The sequence below is a fragment of the Brachyhypopomus gauderio genome, unplaced genomic scaffold, assembly GCF_052324685.1.
Source record: "Brachyhypopomus gauderio isolate BG-103 unplaced genomic scaffold, BGAUD_0.2 sc69, whole genome shotgun sequence".
Classification (NCBI taxonomy): Eukaryota; Metazoa; Chordata; class Actinopteri; order Gymnotiformes; family Hypopomidae; genus Brachyhypopomus; species Brachyhypopomus gauderio.
This window is the reverse complement of record NW_027506890.1, coordinates 1,744,380-1,761,455: the sequence shown is the minus strand read 5'-3', so window position 1 is coordinate 1,761,455 and position 17,076 is coordinate 1,744,380. Positions and strand designations below refer to the sequence as shown.

Here is a 17,076-nt window from a genome sequence, read left to right as displayed (position 1 = left end):
CCCTACGAAAGCCCCCATCGCTTCAAACACGGGCCCCACTCCTCCACATCAGGCTCCACCTGCTAATCACCATAGCAACAATAAAACACACACACACACCCGCTTCTATGTCAGGTAGCAAGGGGGGGTTCTCATTTGAATAGAATCAACCTTGACGTCAAGCCCAGTTCTGGGTCTTTAAGATCTGCTAGTATGATTTCTGGGTGTGAGAATTACCTCTCTCTCTCTCTCTCTCTCTCTCTCTCTCTCTCTCTCTCTCTCTCTCTCTCTCTCTCTCTCTCTCTCTCTCTCTCTCTCTCTCTCTCTCTCTTCCTCTTGCTCTCTTCCTCTTTCTCTCACTCTCTCTCTTCATCTCGCTCTCTCTGTCTTCTCTCTCTCTTTCTCTTCCTCTCTTTCTCTTGCTCTCTTCATCTCTCTCTCTCTCTCTCTCTCTCTCTCTCTCTCTCTCTCTCTCTCTCTCTCTCTCTCTCTCTCTCTCTCTCTCTCTCTCTCTCTCTCTTTATGATGGTCATGTCCTGCTCCGTGTGTCTCCAGTGGAACGTTAACTCACACTCCCGTATGCGAGCGACCCAAACAGCCGTTGTCGTGGGAACGCCTAAGGCCACATCGCCAGCGCTCAGTGTGCTGGTCCTCACGCAGCACCGATTGTTCTTAATGCGCGGTCACGGGGATTAGTCAACACACGGTCCCGGTGCCGCTACAAAAAACAATCAGCTAATAGCCTTTTCATGGCAGGGCTGGAAAGAAACCCTCATGGAGCAAAATCCCAGCTGGGCAATAATTATACCGCGCGGAGGGAGCCAGGAGACGGCTGTCCCATGATCCTCCTCTCCCCGTGTGCACATTTGGATAGTGACGACTGTGTTGTTGAGAGAGAGAGGGGAAACAAAACTGAGATCTCATCTCACAGTGATATCCGCATTCATTTTTTATCAGTGTATTGCAAGAATCTTGGGCTTTAAAATGTGTTTGATGGCTTTCAAGTAACGGACAAAGAGGGGATTAAAATCCTGACGGAATTCAGGGCTTACACTTGGCCCGGCTCCTCAAAGGACGGGCACTCTGAAGTCTGCTTTCTGTTTTAATCTGCCGCCTCAGATCCAGGGGAATTTCATTTGGCTCACTCTCCATTCATCACAGTCACTGGCTGCTGGGCTCGTCTTTTTATACTTCACTTTTTGCCCTAAAATAATCTCTGCTGTCGCTACAGTTAAGTGTTGGTTCTGATGGGGCCCCAGTTACCGTGTGTTCTTTGCAGTAGCGTGTTGGTGCCCTTGTGAAGGGGCTCACCTGTGGTTACCTGTGATTACCTTATTCCTCATCGCTGCCAAAAACCAGGAGAGCCGTGACCTCTCTCTCTCTCTCTCTCTCTCTCCACACACACACACACACACACACACACACACACACCCAGTCTTTTATCCTGCAGTCTGCAACTCTTTTCAGCATCCATCTTTAAAACAAATCCGTGTTGGCCGGACGTGGCTCCGCCCACCCACTGCTCAAGGCTCCCTGGGATCTCCTCTTCCAGGCCAACTTCTCCGCCCTCTCCAGCAGACAGACCGCCTATGGAGGGGCCGCCCATGCACCGGCTGCACTGGGCCTTTCCTGACACCGCCACAACCCTGTTCCCGCCTCAGATTCACATTTGCTCTGTGATTGGAGAGCTTGGCCCCGGTCTGCCCCTCCTCCTCCATCGCCACCACCTCCGCCACTCAACTCGCCATCAATCACCTCCCAGGCCTTAAGTGACACAAACGCTGAAATTGTGCCTCCTTTCAACAAGCCAATCAGGATCCGCCTCAATTACCTGACATTTCATTAATCTCTATCAAAGTCGCGCTAACCGCATCCCGCACCACTGCTGCTGAAATAAGCCCCAGAGGACATTATTACATTTGCCTGTATCATTGTAAAGGAAATGGCAAATGCATTGGGCTTAAAGGGCAGCCAGCATCTGTCTCTTTAAGACTGAAATCAGCTAAATTAAAAGAGCACAGCTGGACATGCCAAGAAGCCACCACGTCCCTGCCCTTTACAACCAGGCTTGATCAATTCTTAATGAGTCCGGCCAAACATTTTCCTTTAAAATAAACACTTACTGCCCTTTAAAATGAACACTGCATTGCCATTTGTCACCGGGTTTGAATACCATGTTTACGGTTTTAATGACACTTTGTACAATGGGTTATATAGTAACGGGGCTCTTGGTAAGCTAGGAAATACAGGCATGTATTCAAATGCGCACACAGCAGGTGGCGCAAGAGTGCACATATATCTCTGTGTTATCTATCTGGCGACATAGCAGTTAGCAGGACCTGTAACTGTTAATATATATTAATATATATATATATATATATATATATATATATATATATATATATATATATATATATATATATATATATATATTAACTGATATTAATATGAACCATATTGTAAAAACCCTAGTAAACTGACATCACCAGTTCTGCTGAACTGACTCGGCGGGTATCTCCAGATATGACCATCCAAAAAAAACGAAAGTCAGTGGACCGATCGTGCCGAATAAACGCTGAAGCACGTAGCATCTGCTCTCGAAGCGTTCCTCAATCCAGTGTTTTGAACCAGACCGGCCTGCAGTGAGGAATGGTGTTCTTCTGGAGATGTTGGTGTTCTTCTGGGGATGTTTGCCAGGCTGTTCCACTACGGGTTCTAGAGTGGCGAGCGTGACCTCGCGGTCCGGTGCTGCTCTCTGAACCACCATTCTCTTTGAACCTATCAGAACCAGGGATGCATGGCTGTGGTGTCAGGGCCAGAGATTGGGCAGTGTTTTTATTTAAAAAGCAGAAGCCCATTAGTGTGTTATTAACGCCATAATGAGCTGTTACTAAACTGCACAGGGACTTCACTGCCTCCATGCTGTTCCTGTGTATGCGGAGAGTAAGAGGGAGAGAGAGGGAGAAAGAGGGAAAGAGAGAGAGAGGGAGAATGTGCTTGTCTTTGGCGATTTTAATGGCAGAGCTGGCACAGAGCCTGTCAGTGACTGCTTCATGATCTGGTTGAATATGAAGTCTTCTTTTTGCTTTGCTGGTCTTCTGGTTCTTGTCTGTTGTCTAGTGTGCTGTGAGGCATCTTCATTGGCCTTCTCCTTTAATGTGTCCTGGGGTTTCTCCACAAGTCCATGTCTACTATTTCTATTATTAATCTATTATTGTTTATATTTATTGTTGTTATTGTTGCTGCTGCTGTTGACAAACATAGCAACAAACACACGTTTGAACAGATCCGCTCACACCTCACATCAGTACAGCTGGAGAGAAACAGATGCAACCCTATTCTGAAAAAGGATGACGAAGGAGTGTGAGGCTGACAGACGTCAGGTGTGAGAGAAGGGCATTCTGGGTAAGTGCCCATCCTGCCCCTAGCCCAGCTGACCGCACCGTGGCAGTGAGGTACTCTCACTCCGTTACTTCAGTGCTCACTGTTGAACCGCACACCACTCTTTTTTTTTGAATACTGAAGAATTGATTGATCAAAACGATTTGGAATAAACTAAGCAAAAGGTGATTTCTTTCAGAAAGCTACAAGAAATGACCTTTCAGGATGGATAAGTTTGGAAAAACCATTTCACAAATTTATTCTGTGAAATAACACTACAAAAATCATAATACAAATCAAAAGGTGATAATAGGATTGGTCGTACATTGGCTAAAAAAATCAAAATCCTACTGATTCTAATTTCGTATGAAGAGATAGCAGAAAATGGACTCGTGATTCAGAGGGAGCTTGTGGCCCTGATTATATTAGAGCAGAAAACTCAGGAATGGTAGGTTTATTTCCCCCAATTTCCTGAGGTATCAGTGTGATCTGGGGAAGGTGTTCAGTAGTATTAGAGTGTTAGTGCAATAGTGCAGAATGTTTGCCTTTCCTCACAGAGGAGATAGGCATGGCACGGTTTTTGTGAACGAACCGAACCTTACGGTTCGCTTGTCACGGCGCGGGGCGTGTGTAAACCGTACAGGATCCATGGTTTTTTTTTTTCTCCAGACGTTCGAAATTCGCATTATAGCCAAATGCCCGTATGTCACCACGTGGTTCTCATTCGTGCCAAAGAAGCGAAAGCGAAGGTTTGTGGTGGACAAACATGGCAAGTGGGAGTGGAGAAGGCAGGCTGCCTAGGCCAGAGATGAAGGAGGCCCCAGCGTTGTTTAAATCAGGTGTGTGGGATCATTTCGGATTCCCCGTCACATACGATGATACTGGCAATAAAAACGTGGATCGAACTGTTACAATATGCAAGCATTGCAAAACCCGCATTGCGTACGCTAGTGGAAACACTTTCAATATGACCGGCCAAGTTTGTGCATTATTATTATTATTATGTATTATGTATTATTATGTAATGCTTTGCTAAAGGCAGCACTGTGTAATGTCATAGAAGTGTAGTGCTATGGTAGTAAAATCTTTTCAGCGACTATTCCACTGGTGTAACGGCGTGTATTATGGGGCTAAGATAAAAGAAAAAAAAAAACAAGAACCGTACAAAACCGTAAACCGTAGACCTCAAACCGTGATACACACCGAACCGTGAATTTTGTGATCCGTGCCACCCCTAAGAGGAGAGTGTGTTGAGTAGAAATGAACCAGTCTGTCCTCCACACTTACAGAGCGCTGCAGCTTGGCGTGAGGGAGAAATATTTGACCTCATAACAAACATGGGAAAAAGAGCATTGAAAGCTGGCAGACAAAGGCCTAGTTACTGCTAGGGCTGCCACAAACGATTATTTTAATAGTCGACTAATCACCAGAGGTGGGACCAAGTCAGTGTTTTGCAAGTCTCAAGTAAGTCCAAGTCTTTATACCTCAAGTCCCAAGTCAAGTCTCAAGCAAAGACACTCAAGTCAAGTCAAGTCTCGAGTCAAGACAGGCAATAGTCAAGTCAAGTCCCAAGTCTGAAACTTGGAATTTCAAGTCCTTTCGAGTCTTTTTTTTTTTTTTACTAATGTTGCAGGTATATTTTAAATTTTAAATGTAAATAATAGACATGCGTTCTTTTTTAAATCTGTATTCTCCTCAAATCTTGATAAAACATGTGCAACTGAAAACACGAAGTATAAAAAAAAAATAAAAATTACACCTCTTTATTGCACAGTTCAATTTGTTAAACTTAGCTGCAAAAATATTCATACTTTAAACTACAATTTTCCAGAAATAAATATTCTGTGAAAAAGTCATAAGTAGAACTCCATGTTCAAATAAAAAGTGCTGATATTTTCACAGTACAATATAAAGAACCATAACAGCATTTTCCCTCTCTTCTCTTATCTGGTTTCTTGGAGAACATGTGTGAGTGACACAAGACAAACAAATATAAGAACTGAACAATTAACAGGAATCTGCAACTTTAGACATTTCAGTAAACTATTCTGCATTGCATTTGCTGGCCAAAAGTCTGTATGTCATTTGTGCACGATGAATGATGTCCCCATAGCTGAAAACTCGCTCCACTTTTGTCAATATATTTTTTTCTCGACGTAGATGTTCAAATACACAATCCATGCTGAGATAGAACTGGATATTATGATGGTGACAGAGAGAGGCTCTCTTCCCCGAGTTCAGATACAGAACCCAGGGTTGCCAACTCTCACGCATTGAGCGTGAGACACACGCATTTGACCGTCTTCACACGCTCTCACGCCACACATCCGATTTCTCACGCCGGAAAAAAATCTAGTTTATTTACCTCTGATCCACATCTATGATTCAATGAGTTACTAGTTCGCTCTGGCACCAACCACTGGCGATCGATCGATCGCGATATAATACTTAATTTGTGTCCATTTTACACCCCGCCCGGTAAAAATTTACGTTCGCCAACCCCCCTTTTGATTGGTTGTGCTGCAGCTCATGCACACACACACGTACAGAGTGTGGAAAAGCAGAGGACTGGTCTGCGTCAGAAGGACGGAAATGAAATTAATGGGGCGCACTTTATAAATATTAATATGCGTTTTAAAATTTAGATTTGGGGTAAAAAAAAATCAAGTCTTTGCAAGTAAAGGTTCAAGTCCAATTCAAGTCCCAAGTTATTGGTGTAAAAGTCCAAGTCAAGTCTAAGTCTCTGAATATTTTTTCAAGTCAAGTCAAAAGTCTTAATATTAATGACTCGAGTCTGACTCGAGTCCAAGTCATGTGACTCGAGTCCCCACCTCTGCTAATCACCGATTAATTTTTACGATTAGTCGACTAGTCGGATTGTACGTTAATTGAATATAAAACATACACTAGAATGCAACTGCTATTATATAACTATCATTAGATTTCAGCTATAACTAAAAATAAAAACAATTAAGATCATAGTTCATTAAACCTTTAATGAAATATGCAGCTTGTTGCAACAAACAATTATTAAAATAAGGATAAGGCACTGCCTTAAAAAACACAAAAATAAATAGGCCTACATTAATAAAGAATTTTTTTTTAGGTTTTTCTTTCTTTCATTAGTCTCTGGCATCAAGCTTCGCTACATTTAAATCAAATTAGGTAGGGACCTGAATGTCACGGTGACAGCTCCGGACCCTTCCCTGTGGGCGTGCCGTTACGTCGTCTGCGTGTCGTTATGTCCATGTATGTACTTCCGTGGGTGTGGGTTGTTTGTGAGCGTGTTCGTTTGTTACACCTGTGCCTTGTCTCGAGGTCACGTGGGTCTGTATAACTCACCTATTTATTGTGCGTTCGCGCGGTGTCTAGTGCTCGTCTTTGTCTAAAGCCAGGTGTCAGGGTCAGTGTGACTGTGCTGCTTGCGCTCCGCACCGAGCTTACTCGTGTCTTTGTTAATAAATGTTCATCGTTCACCGTAATCGTCTTGGTGTCTGCTTCCCACACCCAAGCGTTACAGAAAGACGAGCCTTATAAAAGAAGGAATGCCTGGATACGCCACCAGGGCGCCTAAAGGTAGGAGAAGGAGCCGACGTCACCACGGCTCTTCTACAGTCCGACATCCCAAAGCCCCTGTCTCCGAGCAGGAGATGATGCAGAGCCCCATCTGCGCTTACATACTCTGCGCCGCTCGGAGTACGGAAGACGCAGAGATGGCCGAACAGCTCCGTCAGTCCGCGGTGCGTATATGGGAGGACCAGCACCCGACCGCGTCCCTAGAGCCGCCACCCAGGGCAAAAACCAGAGAGGGCATGGAGGACCCGCTGGTCGTCCAGGCGGGGATGGTACGTGCCAATCCTCCCCGAGGACGAGTCCGAGGAAGACGGCTCGGAGGAGGAAGAGTATCCCCCCTCAGTTTGCTCTAGGAGCACTGTGTATTACGGGGGGGAGGGGGGCAGTCTCCCACCGTCTGAAGGCGAGGCGGAGGGGACAGACTACGAGGAGGAGGAGTATTCCCCGTCAGTGTGCTCAAAAAGCACGGTCTACTACGGGGAGGAAGACGTCAGTCCTCCACCGTCAGACTACGGCGAGGAGAGGGAGGACGTCAGTCCCCCTTCGGCGCTGCACCCAGCCCCGTTGGGAACCGACGAGCAGAGCGAGGAGAGTGAGGGGGAGAGTCTTCGGTCGGTGAGTTCGCTCCTGACGGTATACAAAGGAGGAGGGAGCGGACCTGCCAGTTCGCTCGCGTCCGTGAGTGGGGATTCCTGCGGGGAGGAGCCCATGGACCACTCCAGATGCGAGACCCCCGCTCGGTCCATGGACTGGAGCGTGTCCGAGGAGGAGGAGCCGGAGATGGACACCACCCCCGATACCGGTGCCAGAGGGGGCTGGCCTGGCGACGGAGGGGCTTCCTACGGGGGGTTCCCGGAGAGGGAGCGCCGGCAGGCCTATCGGGCAGCAAGCCCCTCCGGCTCTCCCGGAGGAGGGAGTCACGGACCCGGGAGGAAGGTCGCCGTGAGACCCGCCGGTCGCGCTGCCTCCAAGCGGGCTACAAATCGCGCTGCACCTCGCGCGTCCACCAGGTGTGCTGCCCCCAGGCGGTCGACCAGTCGCGCTGCACCCCGCGCGTCCGACCAAAGGAGGGTCCCCAAGCGGTCGGACAGTCGCACTACGCCTCGCGCGTCCGCCAGAGGGACTGCCTCCAAGCAGTCGACCAGTCGCGCTTCACCCAGCGCGTCTGACAGCCGTGCGGCACCTGGCGGTGAGCGGGCGGAACAGGCGGGAGGAGTACCGCCACCTGCAGCGTCTCCAGCCCCCGGAGCCTTCGCGCCGCTACCTCCGGCGTTGCCTCAGGCGGGAAGCCTGGCTCCGGGAATGAGTGTCTGTGTTCCTATGTTTTTGTCTATCCCCTTGTATCTCCCTAATTTCCTTTTCCCATTTGTGCCTCTTGTGTTTCATGTTCCAGTGTGCGTGTTTGTGAACGTGCCATTGTTTAATGTTTTCTCCCCTGTCTTCCCAGGGAGGGTGTACTAGAGCTGTTCGCGGCGGTTCCCGCCGTCGGGGGCGACTGCTCTCGGAGGCTCGTGATCCCGGCGGTTCCGGACCTGCCCGTTTGTGTTGGTTCGGGGCATTCCAGCTGCGCGGGACGCTCCGGGAGTAGCGAGCCCCTGGCGGAGGGTTCTGTCACGGTGACAGCTCCGGACCCTTCCCTGTGGGCGTGCCGTTACGTCGTCTGCGTGTCGTTATGTCCATGTATGTACTTCCGTGGGTGTGGGTTGTTTGTGAGCGTGTTCGTTTGTTACACCTGTGCCTTGTCTCGAGGTCACGTGGGTCTGTGTAACTCACCTATTTATTGTGCGTTCGCGCGGTGTCTAGTGCTCGTCTTTGTCTAAAGCCAGGTGTCAGGGTCAGTGTGACTGTGCTGCTTGCGCTCCGCACCGAGCTTACTCGTGTCTTTGTTAATAAATGTTCATCGTTCACCGTAATCGTCTTGGTGTCTGCCCACACCCAAGCGTTACACTGAAACTAAGGAGTTATTCACAAAAATAAAGTTTTGGTCTCACTGACGTTACAGAAAATACACGAATGCGTGCTAAGGCTAATGAAACAAATCGCCATCACTAATGTAAACTTTTACAACTACAGCGATAAGCAGGGTTGCCAACTCTCACGCATTGAGAGTGAGACACACGCATTTAACCGTCTTCACACGCTCACACACCCGATTTCTCACGTCGAAAAAAAATCTAGTTTATTTACCTCTGATCCACATCTATGATTCAATGAGTTACTAGTTCGCTCTGGCGCCAACCACCGGCGATCGATCGCGATATAATACTTAATTTGTGTCCATTTTACCCCCCATTTAGTCGTCGACTATTTTAGTAGTCGACATAGTCGTGACTAGTCGACTAATCATGGCAGCCCTAGTTACTGCAGACGGGGCGTGTGAGACGGGCAGTACTATGTGAGACAGGCCATAATGTGTGAGACGGGCCGTAATGTGTGAGACGGGCCCATAATGCATGAGACAGCAGTAATGCGTGAGACGGGCCGTAATGCGTGAGACTGGCAGTAATGCGTGAGACTGGCAGTAATGCGTGAGACGGGCCCATAATGCGTGAGACGGGTCATAATGCGTGAGACAGGCTGTAACGTGTGAGACAGCCCGTAACGTGCGAGACAGGCTGAAGAGCGTGAGACAGGGGAGCTTCCCCAACCTCCTTTTCCATGTTCGCTTTGGTTAGTTTGCCGTGTGGTTGTACCAGCACCAAGCCTCACTCTGCTCTACCCAGAGGCTGGATACATTCCTGCTGTATGTGACTGTGAGCTGCTATCTCCCACTCAACAAGGGCTGCAGGACTGCGTGATCTTCTAAGGATTCAGTACCGGGTCTCGGCCCTGGCTGTCAGCCAAGGAGAAGAAATGCAGAATTCACAATGTAACTCTGAATGAGTTTTTGAAGCAGGTTTGCTTCACTTTAAAGGTCTGTGAGTGTAGCTGAGCGGTGAGAGAATCCACCACTGCTTATGGAGACCCCCCCGTGCACCCGCCATTGTTCACATAGACCCCCCCGTGCACCCGCCACTGTTCACATAGACCCCCCCTCAGCACCCGCCACTGCTCCCGGATACCCCCCCCCCAGCACCCGCCACTGCTCCCAGAGACCCCCCCTGCACCCGCCACTGTTCACATAGACCCCCCCCCTCAGCACCCGCCACTGCTCCCAGAGACCCCCCCCAGCACCCGCCACTGCTCCCGGAGACCCCCCCCAGCACCCGCCACTGCTCCCGGAGACCACCCCCCCCCCCCTTCCCGCACCCGCCACTGTCACATAGACCCCCCTCAGCACCCTCCACTGTTCACATAGACCCCCCCAGCAAATCAAATCAAATCAAATCAAAGTTTATTTGTATAGCGCTTTTAACAACTCAAGTTGTCTCAAAGCAGCTTTACAGGGTTTACAAGGTTAACAATACTATGGGTCCAGCACCCACCACTGTTCACGTAGACCCCCCTCAGCACCCACCACTGTTCACATAGACCCCCCCCCCCTCTCAGCACCCGCAACTGCTCACGTAGACCCCCCTCAGCACCCGCCACTGTTCACATAGACCCCCCCTCAGCACCCGCCACTGTTCACGTAGACCCCCCCTCAGCACCTGCCACTGCTCACGTAGACCCCCCCCTCAGCACCCACCACTGTTCACATAGACCCCACCCTCAGCACCCGCCACTGTTCACATAGACCCCCCTCAGCACCTGCCACTGCTCACGTAGACCCCCCTCAGCACCCACCACTGTTCACGTAGACCCCCCCCAGCACCCCGCCACTGTTCACGTAGACCCCCCCTCAGCACCCCGCCACTGTTCACAGTAGACCCCCCCCAGCACCCGCCACTGTTCACGTAGACCCCCCCAGCACCCGCCACTGTTTACGTAGACCCCCCCCAGCACCCGCCACTGCTCACGTAGACCCCCCCTCAGCACCCGCCACTGTTCACGTAGACCCCCCCTCAGTACCCGCCACTTGCTCACGTAGACCCCCCCCCAGCACCTGTCAGCACCCACCACACTCACACACATTCCCATTCCAACATTAGCATTTCAGTGCATGTTGTAACCTGTATAACTACGACAAAGAAAATCTTGAACTTCGGTTTCCAATAGAAAACACAATTTCTTTTTTTTTTGTCAAAGACATAAACACATCTGGGGCAAATACTTCAAAGCAATACTCAGAAAGGTCGCCATGTTGTGTGTGACGTCGGATACATGAGGGACACACAGACACAATGATATATTTATTAATTGAGGCTCGTGGTGCAGTCCCACAGCGGTAAGCAGCGAGGGAAAACGTAGTCCAGTAGAGTAGGGCAGTTCAGAATTCCAGAAACAACCAAACTTAGCAGAGGTAACAGGCAAATCCTTGGAGACATCATAGAAGAACAAACCAGATCGAACCAGATCGAACCAGATCAGACATAAAGAACACTTGTGTCAGCAGTACTTCATAACAAGGTCTGGGATCTTAAATAGTGCTTGATAATGAGCAACAGGTGTCTAAAAATCTGGACAGGAGGATCTCTGCTATCGTTGCTGAGCATGATGGGAAGTGGAGTTCCTGCAGTCGGGGGGCGTGACATTTTGTTTCTATTATTATTGGTTATTCTTATTTATTATTATTATTATTATTATTATTATTATTATTATTATTATTATTATTATTATTAATAATAATAATAATAAAATAATAAGTGTGTGTGTGTGTGTGTGTGTGTGTGTGTGTGTGTGTGTGTGTGTGTGTGTGTGTGTGTGTGTGTGTGTGTGTGTGTGTGTGTTTAATTATATTCTAAAAGATTTTTTGACCATTAAGTTACATATAAATGACTTTCAGGAATATTGTGTTCTGTAAACACAATTTGGGAAAAACATTTGGAAGTATGTGTACAGATGTTTTGCCAGCACTGGTGTCCTACTGAAATGAGCGAGTGAGTGTGGGTGGTGTGGACAGAGTGTCCTTTGTTCATCTCTGATCCACCCATCAGTTCTTTGAAGTGACCATGTTGAGTTTCCACTGCTCTTCACAACAAACCACTGACAAGACAAGAGAGAGAGGAAGAGAGAGAGAGGAAGAGAGAGAGAGGAAGAGAGAGAGGTAAAGAGAGGAAGGAAGATTGTAGGAGGGTTAGCAAGGTAGATGTAGAGAGGTAGGGAGATATGGAGCAGGAGAGAGGGAGAGGGGGAGGGAGTGAGAGGGAGGGTGGGGTGAGGATTATGGATTATGATTATGCAAGCAGGAAAATTTATAGAATTTATGCACAGTCTAAGGGAGCCCCTCCCCTGCTCCTCCATTGGTCAGGTTGGTTGATTGAGGGTTAATAATTTGTTTTGTACGTCATGTCGTTTCTTTTATGTTCCTACCTATCTCGACTTTACTGGTTATGTTAATGTGCTTTGGCAACAATGTAACTTATTACATGCTTACCTATAAAACATTTCTGAACTGAACCGGGGGGGAAGGGGGGAGTGGGGTAGTGAAAGAGGTGGGAGATAGACAGAGTGGGGAGGAGTGGGAGAGAGTGGGGGGGTGAGAGAGTGAGTGTTGGGGAGTGAGAGAGTGAGGGAATGGAGGGTTGAGAGAGAGAAATACTTTCATGAAGATAGTTTGCCATATGCAATCGCAACCCGGGGCTAAAAGCGAGACTTGCGTGAATATATTTTTAGGGAGTATGATCGAGATTGACAGAGACAGTGTGGCAGTAAACTGAGTGTCAGAGAATTTACTTTATGTGGTAAAAAAAAGAAGAAGAGACAGAGAGAAGATGGAGAAAAAATGAAAGAAATGAAACCTTGGAGCTGTAACAGTGTAATACGTTGGGTGCTGCGAGAGCTTCCCCCATATGACTTCGGTGCTTTCAGAAATTATTTATAACTCTGTGGGGATGGAGGGAAACTAATAAGCTATATTAAAAAGGCTGTCTTTCCCTCAGACACGTTAGAGGCGAGGCTTCATGGAGTCTGTGTGGACGCCTACTTCCTTCATGGCAAAATAGACATTTAAACAGAGAAGAAAGACTGAAGAAGCCTGTAGCACATGGATGAGGGATATTTGTAGTTTCTATTTCTCTTTCCCTCCTCCCTTCTGTCTCTTTCTCCCTCTCTCTGTCTTTCTCCCTCTCTCTCTCCCTCTCTGTCTCCCCCACTCTCTCTCCTCTCTCTCTCTCTCTCTCTCCCGGTTGAGGTGTGTACTCTCAAGCATTATATCAGTCATCGTCTCCTTGCTTGCAGTCATGCTGCCCAGTCTGCCACGGCCTGTTCCCAGCATGCACCAGTCAGATGTGTCATGTGACAGGTCCTGCTGTACCCCATCACCCCGCCCGCCCCGCCCCTCCAGCCCCCACACTGCGAGGGATAGGGCAGCTCGCAGGGGGGAATATCCCAGGGAAATCATTTCAGCCTTTCTGTTTCTTCTACCCGGCAACACGTCCTTTCAAGCAAGACAAGCCTAAAGTTCAGTGGCGCATTCTTCAAAAAGACAGACAGGAAGCCTCTTATTGCTGCTCTGTGATTCGGTATCAGAGAGTGTCCAGACAGCCCGGGTCTTTCTTCTCCGCTCCGCTCTCACCAGCGCCATTTGGAAAGGGGAAGAGGAGTCACAGCTCCATGAAGGAATTATGGCCAATCGAAAGCAGACTCTTCTGTGTTTGTACAAGACGAGCAGTATGGCAAAAGAAAGGGCTCTGAGCATGACAGGTCTCACACCCCACACCCTCTCTCTCTCTCTCTCTGTCTCTCCCTCTTCCTCCCTCCCTCTCTCTCTCTCTGTCCCTCTGTCTGTCTTTCTTGTTCTTTCATGTAATGTCAAGAGGAAGTTCTTTGTTCTTTTGTTCTTTATGTTTTTATGTCTCAATCCTGTGAGATCTGTCATCTGGGGGGGCCTGTGTTGTGAAGGGGTGGTGGGAGGGGCAGGAAGGGGTGGTGGGAGGGCAGGAAGGGGTGGTGGGAGGTTCCAGGGTGATGGGCGGGCGCTAAACGCCGCCTCCTTCAGCCCGCCACCCGCAAACCCATCGCACACCGATGTGTTGAGGGAAATATCAGTGCTCTAAATGCACTGGGAGGACGGGGAGGAATGAGGAGGCTCACTGAGAGAGGAGACGCAGGTGTGTCCTACATGGAGGACCGTGTTCATCACAGCGCCGCATGTAGACCTGTGAGATAACGTCTCCACCACTAGACAAATCTGGTTTAAAATCCACCGCACAGCAGGATCTATTTACCAACTGGCTTTTATTTCCAAATGTAGTTTGCATTTTCACATTTATTTTGTTCTGTATTTTATTTTGTCCAATTTAGGTTTTCACTTCCAAGGCGTTGCTCACGTTTGTAGATGCGCAGATTCAGTACAGGGCTCCGGCAGGCCCAACAGATTCAGTACAGGGCTCCGGCAGGCCCAACAGATTCAGTACAGGGCTCCGGCAGGCCCCAACAGATTCAGTACAGGGCTCCGGCAGGCCAACAGATTCAGTACAGGGCTCCGGCAGGCCCAACAGATTCAGTACAGGGCTCCGGCAGGCCCAACAGATTCAGTACAGGGCTCCGGCAGGCCCAACAGATTCAGTACAGGGCTCCGGCAGGCCCAACAGGTTCAGTACAGGGCTCTGGCAGGCCAACAGATTCAGTACAGGGCTCCAGCAGGCCCAACAGATTCAGTACAGGGCTCCGGCAGGCCCAGCAGTAGATTATACATCCGTGCGTCACGTTATCGATAAGTCATGTCATAGGGAAGTGATAACAACATGAATAAGGATGTGTCAGTTCACAGATCCCTTTGACATTGGTCCCCTGTCCTCGCAGGTCTGTCCTCGCAGGTCTTCATTGTGTCCTCAGGGAAGGAGGGGTAAGGCACGGAGGATGGGGGTGTGGGGGGAAGCCAGCGATGGAGGAACCGATGTAGCTGTGTGTGAGTCTGGTGACCTTAAGCGTTCTTCCTGGCGTCCTTTCCAGACATGGCGGTGGCGATTGAGAGTGCAGCAGGAAGTGACAGTGAAGGGGGACAGAGTGATTGTGGCAAATCGATCCCTAATCACCCTGCACTCAGTGCTCTTAGCCACAGGCTGCAGGCCATGTTTAAGTAGAGCCAGGCTTATATGGAGATGTATGGAAGCCCTTCTGTCTCACACTCACTCCCTCACCCCATCTCTCCCTCACTCCCTCACCCTCACTCCCTCACCCCATCTCTTCCTCACTCCCTCACCCTCACTCCCTCACCCCATCTCTCCCTCACTCCCTCACCCTCACTCCCTCACCCATCTCTCCCTCACTCCCTCACCCTCACTCCCTCACCCCATCTCTCCCTCACTCCCTCACCCCATCTCTCCCTCACTCCCTCACCCTCACTCCCTCACCCCATCTCTCCCTCACTCCCTCACACTCACTCCCTCACTCCATCTCTCCCTCACTCCCTCACCCTCACTCCCTCACCCCATCTCACCCTCACTCCCTCACCCTCACTCCCTCACCCCATCTCACCCTCACTCCCTCACCCTCACTCCCTCACCCCATCTCTCCCTCACTCCCTCACCCCATCTCTCCCTCACTCCCTCACCCTCACTCCCTCACCCCATCTCACCCTCACTCCCTCACACTCACATCCCTCACTCCATCTCTCCCTCACTCCCTCACCCTCACTCCCTCACCCCATCTCACCCTCACTCCCTCACCCTCACTCCCTCACCCCATCTCTCCCTCACTCCCTCACCCTCACTCCCTCACCCCATCTCTCCCTCACTCCCTCACCCTCACTCCCTCACCCCATCTCACCCTCACTCCCTCACCCTCTCTCTCATCTCATCCTTTCTCTCCCCCACCATTCCCTCCCTCCCTCCCTCTCTAACCCCACCTCACTCTCTCTGATACGTGTGCGCCAGCACGACTTTCTAATCCGCTTTGCAGGTCAGTCCTCAGCATCGAAAGCCGTTCGCACCAAACCCTGCCCAGTGATTGGCCACTTCAAGACCCTTCATCAGGAGAGAGGGAGACTGGGAGAGAGAGAGAGAGAGAGAGAGAGAGGACTGGGAGAGCAAGAGAGAGGGAGAGAGAGAGACTGGGAGAAGGAGAGAGGGACTCTTATCCTGCATTGCTCCTTCACCGAGGTGGCCATATTTTCGCCCCCTCCTGCCCCTCTGTATGTTCCTTCTGTGCTTGGTGAACCTGGCCTCATGTGCCCCTGTCATCATGGTGTCAGGCGGGGCAATAGGGCAGGTCAGTCAGGGGAGTGTCCCGGGATGAAGGAGGGGGAGTGTCCCGAGATGAAGGAGGGGGAGTGTCCCGGGATGAAGGAGGGGGAGTGTCCCGGGATGAAGGAGGGGGAGTGTCCCGGGATGAAGGAGGGGGAGTGTCCCGGGATGAAGGAGGGGGAGTGTCCCGGGATGAAGGAGGGGGAGTGTCCCGGGATGAAGGAGGGGGAGTGTCCCGAGATGAAGGAGGGGGAGTGTCCCGGGATGAAGGAGGGGGAGTGTCCCGGGATGAAGGAGGGGGAGTGTCCCGAGATGAAGGAGGGGGAGTGTCCCGGGATGAAGGAGGGGGAGTCCCTCTATCATCACAGCTTCTGGGGGCCTTTCTGTCCAACAGCCACTGGGCCAATAGCGGCTGCAAGAGAGGAGGCGAGTAGTGAGGTCATCGGCAGAGCACGGCGGAGCTGGGGGAGCTGCTACCAGATGGAGGTGGTGGGTGGAGCAGCTGCAGACATGCCACAGGGCTTCGCCTGGCCTCACCTCCACCTCTGCACAGGCTGCAAAACAGCCAAACTCAGACAAGCCCCTCCCCTTTTAGTGCTCCATACGTACTCTTGAGGAAGCGAGAGAAAGAGAGAGAGAGTGAGCGGTGGAGAGGGAGCAGGAGCAGGAGGTGAACGCGGTCTGTGGTTTTCTGGGTTTAGTCGTCTGTAGAGCGGGTGGTGTCATGCTCCAAGGTCGGGTGTAAATGTAACAGCAGTGATGATCTGCAGTGGGTCGTGAGTCGCCGTAGCGATACGGAAACAGCCGGCCCCGCCCCGAAGCCCCGCCTACCTGCCGCACCTCACAAGATGCCAAGTAAAGAGTGTTTGGTGGAGAAGGGTGGTGCAGGCTGAGTGGTGTGATGTAGACCAGGCCTGGTGGTTCCTCTCAGTTGGAGGTTCTGGGTGGGGTTAGTCAGTAGGGGCCAGCAGGTCCT

General features: G+C 50.3%; 1 protein-coding gene across 1 annotated transcript in view; it reads left to right on the top strand.

Annotated features, from left to right (window-relative positions):
• agbl4 (AGBL carboxypeptidase 4) overlaps positions 1-8,741 on the top strand; it is a 176,702-nt gene extending 167,961 nt beyond the window's left edge. The window contains exon 5 of the mRNA XM_076989574.1: positions 8,381-8,741. Within this exon, the coding sequence (XP_076845689.1) occupies positions 8,381-8,394 (14 nt within the window). The 3' untranslated portion in view covers positions 8,395-8,741. The remainder of the gene's footprint in view (positions 1-8,380) is intronic.
• The last annotated feature ends 8,335 nt before the right edge of the window (positions 8,742-17,076 follow it).